Source organism: Mesoplodon densirostris, chromosome 16, assembly GCF_025265405.1.
Source record: "Mesoplodon densirostris isolate mMesDen1 chromosome 16, mMesDen1 primary haplotype, whole genome shotgun sequence".
Lineage (NCBI taxonomy): Eukaryota > Metazoa > Chordata > Mammalia > Artiodactyla > Ziphiidae > Mesoplodon > Mesoplodon densirostris.
Genome location: NC_082676.1, coordinates 54,617,931 through 54,630,488, shown reverse-complemented (window position 1 = coordinate 54,630,488; position 12,558 = coordinate 54,617,931). Strand labels below are relative to the sequence as shown.

General features: G+C 41.7%; 1 protein-coding gene across 1 annotated transcript in view; it reads right to left on the bottom strand.

The window, feature by feature from the left end:
• Nucleotides 1-9,801, bottom strand: part of PDXDC1 (pyridoxal dependent decarboxylase domain containing 1) — a 54,727-nt gene extending 44,926 nt beyond the window's left edge. The window contains exon 1 of the mRNA XM_060079253.1: nucleotides 9,623-9,801. Coding sequence (XP_059935236.1) covers nucleotides 9,623-9,643 — 21 coding nt within the window. The 5' untranslated portion in view covers nucleotides 9,644-9,801. The remainder of the gene's footprint in view (nucleotides 1-9,622) is intronic.
• Nucleotides 9,802-12,558: the final 2,757 nt, after the last annotated feature.

Sequence of the window (12,558 nt, the reverse complement as noted above, 5' to 3'; positions counted from 1 at the left end):
CAGGTTCACTTTCTAATTACAAAACTACCACATGTTCACTACTGAAGATTCAGAAACCATTATTAGACTGTTAGTCATTAGATTGCAAATTTGTAAATTATATTTCAGCTATGTTGATTCTGTGTACTGAAGTGGATTCAGTATTTTTGCTTCAATTACGTCTAACATAGATGCATGGCATGGCTTAAAGCAAGTTCAAAACTCCTAAGGAGAACCATTCAGTTGTTCATATGATAACTGTCACAGAACTAGACAACTCATTTTGTAAAACAAGCCCTGCCATTCATTCTTTTATAAGCATCTTTTCAACAATCATTTTTATACTAGTTGATTTCCATCACTTTCAGTCAGTGTGGGATATTAAATATTAAATATTAAAATATCCTGCCACTATCAGAAGAAGAAATAGTATATACGTAATGGTGAAATAGCATTAAAATTCTCACAATTTAAATGTTGGAGGAAAAAAATTGAAAGTCAAATGCAAGTTAAAATAGTAAAGGAGGTCAGGAAGTAATTCACTATTTTTCAAGCTAGTAGGAAATTATAAATTTATTTGGAATAAGGCAACATGGGTTAATGAAGAAATCACTTATTTTTGTTTTTGGCTAGAATTATATCAACTTAGTTATGAGGTAACAATGGTACTATTCCTACCCATATTATTCGGAATACATTATATTTATCATTTTATTCTACTTCATTAAAAAAAAAGCTGCTGGTCATGACCTGCTAAATTGATTTGACATCTCATATATAGGATGTAATCTGCAGTTTGCGGGGGAAAAACCCACACTATTTTAATGGATGCTATTGAAAATTAACATCCAGTTATTAGTAATGGAATAAACAATCATTTGTTAATAAAGTTTATTAACTGAGAAGTTGTTTATAATAACCTTTCAAAAGTGGAAACTACATGGGTTTCCCTGGTGGCGCAGTGGTTGAGAGTCTGCCTGCCGATGTGGGGGACACGGGTTCGTGCCCCGGTCCGGGGGGATCCAGCATGCCGCAGAGCAGCTGGGCCCGTGAGCCATGGCCGCTGGGCCTGCGGGTCCGGAGCCTGTGCTCCGCAACGGGAGAGGCCACAACAGTGAGAGGCCCGCGTACCACAAAAAAAAAAAAAGTGGAAACTACAGCAGAAGAATAATAAAATCTTAGGGCCTAAGATTTGGGAACTACTGCTCTCCAGTCACTTAAAATTTTCTCAGCTTTCAAATGCTTAATCAAGCTCTTGTATACATTTTCTTCAGTTAAATCAGCCTACCAAAGTGTGACCAAAAACTATATGATTTACTTTCACATGAATTAGGAAAAAAATAATACCTCAAACCCTGAATTCATAAACATTACTGTTTAGCACAAATCTAAGTTTTTTTAAAAAGGGCTGTAGTGACAGAAAGCAGATCTGGGATCCACTTGCAAAGGGGCACAAGGGAACTTTTTAGGGAGATGGAAATGCTCCATATCTTGATTATGCTGGTGGTTATATGACTATACACAACTGCCAAAACTCAAACTGTACAATTAAAGTGCATATTTTTATTGAATATAAATTGTTCCTCAATTTTAAAGAAGGAGGTCGAATTGATTTAGTCGACTGAAAAGAAATATTTAGCAAATAACAGTAAAAGTGGTAACTGATGTGACAAAATTCACAAAGATGGTATATGAATAACTGCTATTTGAAAAATACAGAGCTAAACATTTAAAAAGAAGCAACGTCCAGAAAAGGGGAAGTTTAAATAGTCATTTTAAAATATATAAATCACAACATTCATTAATAATAGAAGTATACAATACCATGTTTCAATAAACTTTTTTCAGGGGAGGAATGTTCATTTTGGGGGGATCTAGGACTATTGACAGAAGAAAAACTAAAGCATGTGAGAATACCAGCTGATCGTACCAGATAGAAGGCCTTGATGTTAACAAATGCTAGTTTCCAACATTTGCATTAGACTTACCAAAAAAAATCACTACACAGAAATTACCACAACACTATAAATCAACTATACTTCAATAAAAAAACAGATCACTACCTTTCTTCAATTGATCAACATGATCAGATAAAGCTCTGAATTGATGTTTCTAACATTTCACCTACTCTTTTGCCTTCCACAGCTTTCTAAGCAAGGTTAATCCTGGATAGTGATAAGCATGCAAGTATCAACTCTCCAAGAACCATATATTTTCCTCCCAGGTGAAAACACAAAGAATGCCCACTGTCTAGCACTAAACAAGCGCCCCAAATACTACACATCTCAGAGAAACAATAAGAACAGCAGCAGCTGCTTCAGAACACAGCTGTTCCTTATGGGTCAGCAATGAGAGAAAATGTAGGGATTCTCCAAGGTAATAATAGCACTTTGCAAACCTGACTTACTCATTGGAGCCTCAATTTCTACATCTGTAAATACTTTTGTGTAGTTCCAACAGAAAAGTAATTAAGAACAAGGCACTCGGGCTTCCCTGGTGGTGCAGTGGTTGAGAGTCCGCCTGCCAATGCAGGGGACGCGGGTTCGTGCCCTGGTCCAGGAAGATCCCACATGCCGCGGAGCGGCTAGGCCCATGAGCCATGGCCGCTGAGCCTGTGCATCCGGATCCTGTGCTCCGCAACAGGAGAGGCCACAACAGTGAGAGGCCCGCGTACCGCAAAAAAAAAAAAAAAAAGAACAAGGCACTTTCGTCTATGTTTGTCTTTTAAGAATTGGATACTCTTGGAAAATCTTATTTTTAACTACGCTTGAGTGTGGACTTTATGCTTGAGTGTGTGAGAACATGAAGACATACTGTACTTACTGGCTCATTAAGCAAAATATTTTAGTTGAAAAGGGATTTGCAAATATTGCATGAGGTGTTAGTATTTAAACTTACAAATCCCTCATGAAAAGAGGCAAAAAAGAACATATAGGGGAAAAAAGGGGCAAAAATATACAAAAGAGCAGGGAAAATCTGGTAGCAATAAGGAGGCAGCAAAGTTAGTAACACCAGATCAAACCTGGCATCAGTAGAAGTACACAGGGACTTCCTTGGTGGCGCAGTGGTTAAGAATCCGCCTGCCAATGCAGGGGACACGGGTTCGAGCCCCGGTCCGGGAAAATCCCACATGCTGCGGAGCAACTAAGCCCGTGTGCCACAACTACTGAGCCTGTGTGCCACAACTACTGAAGCCCTTGCGCCTAGGGCCCGTGCTCCACAACAAGAGAAGCCACCGCAATGAGAAGCCCATGCACCGCAACAAAGAGTAGCCCCTCCTCACCACAACTAGAGAAAGCCTGCATGCAGCAATGAAGACCCAACACAGCCAAAAATAAATAAATAAATAAATAAAAGAGTTAAAAAAAAAAAACCAGAAGTACACAGAAGGAAAAAAGGGGCATTCAGTTTACTTGCCTTAAGATACATGATGGGAAGGCCAGGGATCGAAGTCTAAATTTCGAAAAATGTATTCCAAGAGAATCAATTCACTTAGACATTTTATTTTATTTTTTATTTTTTAAATTTTTATTGGAGTATAGTTGATTTACAATGTTGTATTAGTTTCAGGTGTATAACAAAGTGAATCAGCTATACATATACATATATCCACTCTTTTTAAAATTCTTTTCCCATATAGGCCATTACAGAGTATTGAGTAGAGTTCCCTGTGCTATACAGTAAAGTCCTTATTAGTTATCTATTTTACATATAGTTCATTTAGACATTTTATTATGAGCGTTTGCCGATAACTACACGGATGGAAAAATACCACGAAAGGCAAGCTCTATTTCTAAGAAGTTTACTAGTTTATCTGGAATCACATACTTATTCTGGAACAAAAAGAAAATTGCTTAAAGCAAAACATGCTATAGTCACTGGAAAAAATAAGTCACTAAGATATGCTTCTTTTTTTTTTTTTTTTTTTTTTTTTTTTTTTTTTTTTCTTTTTGCTGTATGCGGGCCTCTCACTGCTGTGGCCTCTCCCGCTGCGGAGCACAGGCTCCGGACGCGCAGGCCCAGCGGCCATGGCTCACGGGCCCAGCCGCTCCGCGGCATATGGGATCCTCCCAGACCGGGGCACGAACCCGTATCCCCTGCATCGGCAGGCGGACTCTCAACCACTGCGCCACCAGGGAGGCCCAGATATGCTTCTTAAAGAGGTGTTTCCTAGGACTTATTGGGGGATCAATTCAGAAAGATAAAGATATCCATTACCTTTATCAATATCATTATTTCCAAAACTGAATTGGAATTATGCAGGTTTAATGTTGCCAACCTTATCTTAAAAATAATAATTCTAAGGAAAGGAACCCATCAATTCCTTCCTTCTATGTATCTTCAGACCTTTACTGTTGTAAAACTGTAAACTGTGTAAAACTGCCAATATTCAGATATTTCTAGGGGACAAAAACAGCAATTTCATATGACTGCACCAATACAATGTCCAGTCTAATGAGTAATTCAGTCTCACTAGGCTCCTGAAAATCTCACTGAAGCAAAATGTTCAATGTCCCTGAGTTGCACCTTCAGATTGAAGGCTTTACTTTGCTGTTTCTGTTTTTCTGCGCATAGGAAAAAGATCTCAGAAAGGTTTACTTTGCCCTCAGTCATTTGAAACTCAGAATGCCTTTTCCACAGGAACTGGGGGAAAAAAAAAAGTGGACAGGGCCCCAGGCTGGGCCTCAAGGACTAACTAACCTTAAGGCAGCTAAACACTTAGCATTTGCCACAAAAAACAAAAACTACTGCAATAGTAACAGAAATTAAATAAACAAAATATTAAACTCAAAATAGTTTTATGGCCCTTGACTATTGTTTGGAGAGAATGGATTTAATTTAAGCTAGATAAATTTCTGAAAGGAATTTTTAAACATTTTCAAAGTGACTGGAGGCATATTTTTTATATCTAACTTTAAAAGATAAAATGGCTTCCTTTCTCTTATGTTCTACCAGCAATAACATTAGGCACAAACATATTATAAAGTAAAAATCTACATTATATTTACATTTAAAACAAACCTAGAAAAGCCATGATTCTGAACTAAATATTCTACCTAAAGAATCTCTTCCACATACTCTTTCCTGGTCACTCACTCGATGCCCTTTGTTTCTTAATTCCTGTGATTCCTTTGCTATACAAGGCTTTGCCTAAACTTGAATGCCCCTTACTATAATGTAACCTCTCCCAGGGATCATGTCTTATTCACCTTGTGTCTCTCTCAGCACTCAGCACTGGGCTTTGACCATAGTTGGCCAGCAATAAAAAATTTAAGTCAAAACAGGTTTCTGCTTCGGGTGAAAACAGATGACTTTAAGCTCAAACAACTGCTATCTATAATTATAACTCATAATTCTAGATAAGGTGGAACACACAGGACTGGGGACCACCAACAGCTCTGCTAACTACTGCTGAAATTTTTAATAACTCGAGAACCACCAACGCCATAAATTTTTAGGATCAGGAACTTTGTGCCACGTTTTCCCTGACACCCAGCATTTGATAATCATTTACTGCCTTAGGCACCATGCATCTGTATGCAAAACCCTCAATCATGATGATACAGAGATCAGTTTTAAATGAAGGGTAACATTACAGGCTATCATATCCTCACAGGAGTCCTTCTATTCTAGGTAAGAGAGGGATCTATAAAGGCTTATCACAGAAACTGGTCATTTCAAGCTTGGCTAATAGGGGTTCTTTTCGTGAGCTTTTAAAGTAAAGAGCAGGAACAGAAATTCTGGTAGTCCTTATCAATAATGATCAGCAATGTTCCGTCCACGCAGCTCCTATTGCCCCTTATAAACAGTAAGGTGGTAACAGAATTTTCCAAAATCAGGTCCAAGGGGGTAGGCAGGAACTTAGCTCAGGATGAGTACAACAGTAAAAAATGGGTTTGGTTGTAATTATTTACGTCAGAAACAGGCTCGAGGTTGCCTCTTTTAGAGACAAGAATTAGATATACGGTACAATAAATAAATTGGCTCCTCTCTATAGCACTATCCAATAGAACTTTCTGTGGTGAACATTTCTATTATCTGTGCTGCCCCAGTACTGCAGCCTAAAACCACATTGTGACTGTTGAACGCTTGAAATGTGGCTAATGTGACTGAGGAACTAAATTTTAAATTTATTTAATTTTAATTAATTACATTTAAATTTAAATAGCCAAATGTGGCTGGTGGGGCTTTCGTGGTGGCGCAGTGGTTTAGAATCTGCCTGCCAATTCAGGGTACACGGGTTCAAGCCCTGGTCCAGGAAGATCTCACATGCCGCAGAGCAACTAAGCCCGTGTGCCACAACTACTAAGCCCACGCACCACAACTACTGAAGCCTGCGCACCGCAACGAAGAGTAGCCCCACTGGCCACAACTAGAGAAAGACTGCACGCAGCAACAAAGACCTAACGTCGCCAAAAATAATAAATAAATGAAATAAATTTTTTTTAAAAATGTGCCTGGTGGACAGTGCAGCTCTAGATTCTCTAAGTCAGTGGTTCTCAACCAGAGGGGATCCTCTCACCCCCAGGGGACAACTGCCTCAACTGGAGATGTTTTTGGTTGCCACACTGGGGGGAGGGGATGGTACTGTCATCTAGTGGGTGGAGGCCAGGGATGCTGCTAAACATTCTACAGTACACAGGACAGCCTCCTACAATAGAGAATTATCCAGCCCAATGTTAGCGGTGCCAAGGTTGAGACATCTGCTCTAAGTTTACTCAAGGTTGGAATTAAAAGTGCAAAACAAACTGCTATACACCTTGTCTAAACATAATACCCAGGAAGAATGAGATTTTTCCAAGCAGCAGGAAAAGATCTGGGCTGTTCTACAAGTTTAAATTAGCAAGTTTTTACTATCAGGTGTTATGTAGGTGTGTTGAATACCTTATTAAGATCTTCAGCATCAGCGTTATTACTTCCTGTGGCATTTTAAAACTTGGATATTAACATAAGTAAACACTGTGAGATTTGTTCCTGAGTTGGACGGACAGTATTGGGGGGGCTGAGGCGCCTACTCTTCTAGCTTGAATTCCTTGTCCCTATAATTAACCTATCTCTAGTTTCTCTGGATGTCACTAATTTTGAATACAAAAAGAAAACATATATTGTGAAAGAAAAGCAAATCAAGGCAAGAAAATGGCTCTGTCATCGCAGGTCTGCATGTCTACATATCACGTAAAGAAAAAGCAAGGGTACAAAATTATATTTGGACCAAAGGAAATGTACTGAGTGATTCTATTAAACAATGATAGCACACTACATTTTAGAGTGAGAGAGATTACTTGAAATTTTAGAGGATGGGTATCAAATAACATTGTGGTTTCTGTAGCCAGTCTAAATTATGCAAGGATTAGTTTAAATGGGATCATTCAGAACTGCTCAAATAGTTCTTAAATTTATACTAGCAATGTAGAATTTAACCCAGCAGTCTATTCCTCAAAGAAACCAGAATAATGGACACAATTCAATGTTTTACTTTGATTCAAACTATTTTTCACAACACAAAATTTTCAACATTCATATTACAGCAATGCTTTTTCTTTTCTGCCCACTTAGCACCAAGAGAAATTGTTCATTACAAGTAAAGCCCTGTATTGCTTCAGGGAATATAAAAATAAGACACAGTACTAGTTCTGAAAAACTTACATTCAGAATTTACACACTGGCCTAAGGCAGAGACTTCCAGCCCACACATTCTGAATTCCTGAAAGATCCCTGCAATTTTTGTTAATGTGCCAGGCTTAAGCACACTGGAGTTTCAGTACATCTTCAGATCTTCATCTGAAGGGTTTAAGATCTTTTATCATCAATTAACATTTAGGGAGCAACCACTGTAATCTAGTAATCAAATACCAGAAAAGTAATATTTGAAGCAGGATTCCAACCCATTCTGTTTTGCAGATCTGCCTATAATGAACTATTCTTGGAGGAAAGAACACTCCAGTTCTTTAGATTTCTAACTGAAATGCCACAAAGCCCCTCCCATCTTCTTTATGAAATTGGAAAGGAAACAACACTGAAGGGACATTTTTAGCATCATTTTGTATTCAACCACTGGCATTTGTATTCAACTACTGGTCCACACACGGTGTAGACCAGGGGTTCTCAGCCTCAGCACTACTGATAATTCTCTGGTACAGGCTATGTCTTGTGCAATGTCGGACGTTAGCAGCATCCCTGGCCTCTACCCACTAGGTACCAGCAGCCCCTTCCTAACGCCTGATTGTGACAATCAAAAGTGTATCCAAACGTTGGCCAAATATCCCCTGGGGAACAAAACAGCCTGGTGGTTGAGAATCACTGATTTAGACTGAAACTCAAAGCACCACAGGTAGACACTGTGCTCATCAAAAGCCTGGGAAGACTTTATTCCTAGACAGAAAAACACGTAACATTCACCACAGAGGCGGTGTAAGAAAAACATATTATCTTTGTCCTTTCTTGATTCCTTCCACCCAATATATGAGAAACAACGGAGGGGTAGGCTATACCACTGTGTGCACATGAAGACATCTGGCTCAATTTGTACAATTACTCCCTTCAACTCTCCAGTGACAAGTGAACAAATCCACAGCAGCTGCTGCATTGAAAAAATGACAAAATATGTTACTTCTGCCAGTTCAAAATTAAAATAAAGCAGTCTTGAAACACTAGCATTGCTCCTGAATTCCACATATATGAAAAACCGGGTCTGGACAAGCAGACTCCCAAGCTTGAAAAGAAAGAAGGACACTGAGGGAGGGCAGAAAGTCAGGGTCTGAAGGTAGATATCCGTGAAGAAATCCAAGCACTGGTTCTCGTTTACTAGCCCTAAATCCAGGACAATTAGAATCCATTTCACATGCCAGAGCGGTCAGCCAGGTACATCACGCTGCTGTTCCCCCAAGAGGAAACCAGAGTAAAACGCTGCTACCAGTGGATTTCTGACTGACCTCAGGGTCTCCCCTCGCCACGGAAAGGGGGAGCCAGAAAGTTGTGGAGCAGCAGCATCCCCAAAGACGAAATTCACAATCTACAGAAGCCCCGCCCCTTTCTGGACCTCAGGGGTCTTTCAAACTACTGCATTAGAATCACGTGGGGACCTCTTTAAACCCACAGATCCCGGTCCCGCCCCCCGAGGTTCCGACCCGAGGGCTGAAAATCTGGATTTTTACCAAGGGCCCCAGGTGATTCCTAGGCTCGCTGAAGATGGCAGATTACTGCTTGCACATCTCCCTTCCTAACTTGGAGACCACAGACAACCTACAGGTTTCCAGTTGGCTCCGAAACAACTGGGGCTTCATTCCAGGCGCTTCTGCGGCCGCAAGTTGTTAGCTCTGTCATCCGAGAGGGTGAGCCGAGCTCTCGCAGGCCCCAAGGTCGGCCCCGCGGCCCCCGACTGGGCTCCGGGTCGTTCGCGGCCCCGGGCAGAACCCGGCTCAGCCTCTCCCGGCCCACGGGGACCCCAGAGACCCCCGGCCCCGTGACGTGACCAGGCCCCAGCCTCGAGCGACGGGCCGGACGCCCCCGCGACCAGTCCTCCTCAGGCGGGCCCGTTAGCCCCCGGCCCCCTCCCCGGTCACAATGGCAGCTCGCGACAGGGAAACGCGCCCCGCAGGCGGGGGCCTCGGGCCGCCGCTCCGCGTCCACCCCCGGTACGGACCTTCTCCAGGGGCGCATCCATGGCTGAGGCGGCCGGTGGAGCCCGATGGAGGCCGGCGATCCCGGGCACTACTTCCGCCTCCCGCGCCCCGCCGCCGTTTCCACGCTGGCAGCGCTGACGTCCAGCTCGCCCGCGGCCGGCGGGGCGGAGAAGAGAAGGAACTTCCTGGCTGCGCAGCGGGGAGTGGAAAGCGGGGAGGCGGGGGAGGCGGGGCCCACTGGGTAGGCGGGGCCCACGGAGTGGGCGGGGCCCTCCAGGCTTCCGTACCAGGCCGTCACGCCGGCCAGCCCAAATGTTCCCAGGTGAGAGGGGGAGAATGGATGGTGGAGCCGTTCCAAGCTCTCTTAAGAAGCCTGTCCTGGAGTCAGGGTAGAAGTATAATAATTATAAGGACTCACTCATGTAGAAAAATGCTGGAGATACTAGTAACACACCTGTAGTTCCGGGCCTAGTGTTCCAAGTTCCCCCCGCTATCGACATTCCTCAGGAATGGAACAGACCATTCACCACGGAGAGGCGGGGCGAGCGAGCGTCCCCGCGCACGCGCAGCTTCGGTGGTTTCCTAGGTGCTCAGGGCTTCGCGGGTTTCAGGTATTGGACTCCCGACCAGTGGCCGCTACTCTGAAAAGGCGCTGATCAGAGCTGAGGTATTTGTCTCAGACCTTACCGCAGAATTCTAGACGGAAACGACTTTGAGACAACTGGCTCAGCCACTTTCTTCGTGTCAGGCCACAATTATGACTTGTTAGGTAATAATGATAATAATAGATCAGTTGTTGCTATTCCATTTTATGGTACAACAACCCTGTGATGTAGAGATCATTATTATCTCCATATCACAGTGCCAATCTAGGTAGGATCCAAGCACCCTGACCCCAGCGTTTGTACACTACACATACTGCCTCTATAACCGCTTCCACCCCTCCTGTATAATCATAAGGTGTTTCCAGGGAATAAGAGAGGACATAAATTTCCTTATTCTTCCCTCTAAATGAGGAAAACTGAAATGAACTAGTCTATCACGGTTACAGTCCGTAAAACAATTCACCACTAGTACACCGATGACGTTACAACCGCAAAACCATACCTCTTCTCTCCTGTTTTGCGCGCCTCTCTTCCGAAATCTGTGTAAATGACTGGGTTGCATTTTCAGTGTAGTAATTATATTTTTTGAGCTCTCTAAATTGTATTAGATAAATTGCCCAGTTATGTTAATAAAATTATTTTCTACCAAAAGAAGCTTTGTGTACAGTGGGAACTATTCAGATTCTCCACAGAGCTCTGCAAACAGAAAAGGATGATAGATTTATGTCTTCCAAGATCTGAAAGTGGAATGTACCTCTTTGAGCTAAACAAGTCACCTTTTCCAACGTGTTATTATCAAGCATTTAGAAAAGTTGAGTTATACCATGAACACCCATATGCCTATCCTACAATGAACATCTACCTGTATTTGCTTTACAAATATGATATTTACATAAGTATCCATCTATCTATCCATCAATACGTCTTATGTTTTGATACATTTCAAAGTTGCAGACATCAGTACGTTTCACCCCTTAACACCTCAGCCTGGGTGTCATTAAAAACTCCTAATTTTTAAAACCACCTCCAAGTATCTGGATTATATTAAAAAGTAGATTCTACAAAACAAATACTAGAGAGATGAAACTTACATTTTCTATTTTAAAAGTAGACTTTAAAAGCCAACATGAAGAAAGTGGGAATAATTGGTTCATTCAATATTTATCCAAATGTTTATCGACTGCCATCTTGGACAGTTAGGGGCTAGAAATACAAGATCCTGCCCTTAAGAAAATGCTGTTTAGGGCAGAGATTTTTACTTTGGGACCCAGGGGGAGGTCTGCGAAACTCCTGAAACTATGCTCTAAATTTTGCATGAGTGCATTTTTCTGGGGAGCATTGCATAGCTTTCAAGATCAAGTTGGACACACACACACACACACACACACACACACACACACACTCCTGTCAAAATAAATTAAAACCACTTGGCTTGTAGATAGACAGATAAGTAAGCTGATAAATTATAATGCGGCATTCTATGGGCTAGAACAGAGAGATGAGAAAAATATTGTAGGAAGCCAGAACATGAAACCACTCATTGTGGGGACAATTTGGCTTATATGTTCTGATATAGACCCTTCCTGATTAATAGGCAAAAAACAAACCAAATAAAGGAAGTTTGTGGTTATTTTTCCTTTTGGGTCCATTCACATGATTTTTGTTGTATCCTGAATAATATTTACATACCCATATTGTAGATGTTGTTTTTAAGTCTTTAAGTTTTAGAATCAACCAAATTACACATACGGAAGATATAGTTATCATTCACCATGGTAATGTAAAAATAATAAATTAACAAAAAGTGGGCAGGAAGAGGCGAGGTGAAGAGGAAAGTAATGTCCTCAACTTCATTCCAGGAAGTAAGTAGATACTCTCTAAAAGGGCTAAATCAAGGACTTCCCTGGTGGCGCAGTGGTTAAGAAGCCACCTGCCAATTCAGGGGACACGGGTTCGAGCCCTGATCCAGGAAGATCCCACATGCCGCGGAGCAACTAAGCCCATGCACCACAACTACAGAGCCCACATGCCACAACTACTGAAGCCTGTGCACCTAGAGCCTGTGCTCCGCAACAAGAGAAGTTACCACAATGAGAAGCCCAAGCACCACAAGGAAGAGTAGCCCCGACTCACCTCAACTAGAGAATGCCTGCGCACAGGGTTGAAGACCCAACGCGGGCATAAATAAACAAACAAAAGCATTTAAAACAGTAAATAAAAGAGCTAAATCAAGATTCAAAGTTTTAACTACAATATTTAAAGACATAAATGAAACCTCGGGAGAAATAAAATTAACAAAAACCAGGAGTTGGAGAAGATAAGAAAGCTGATGCAAATGACAATAAATTTCT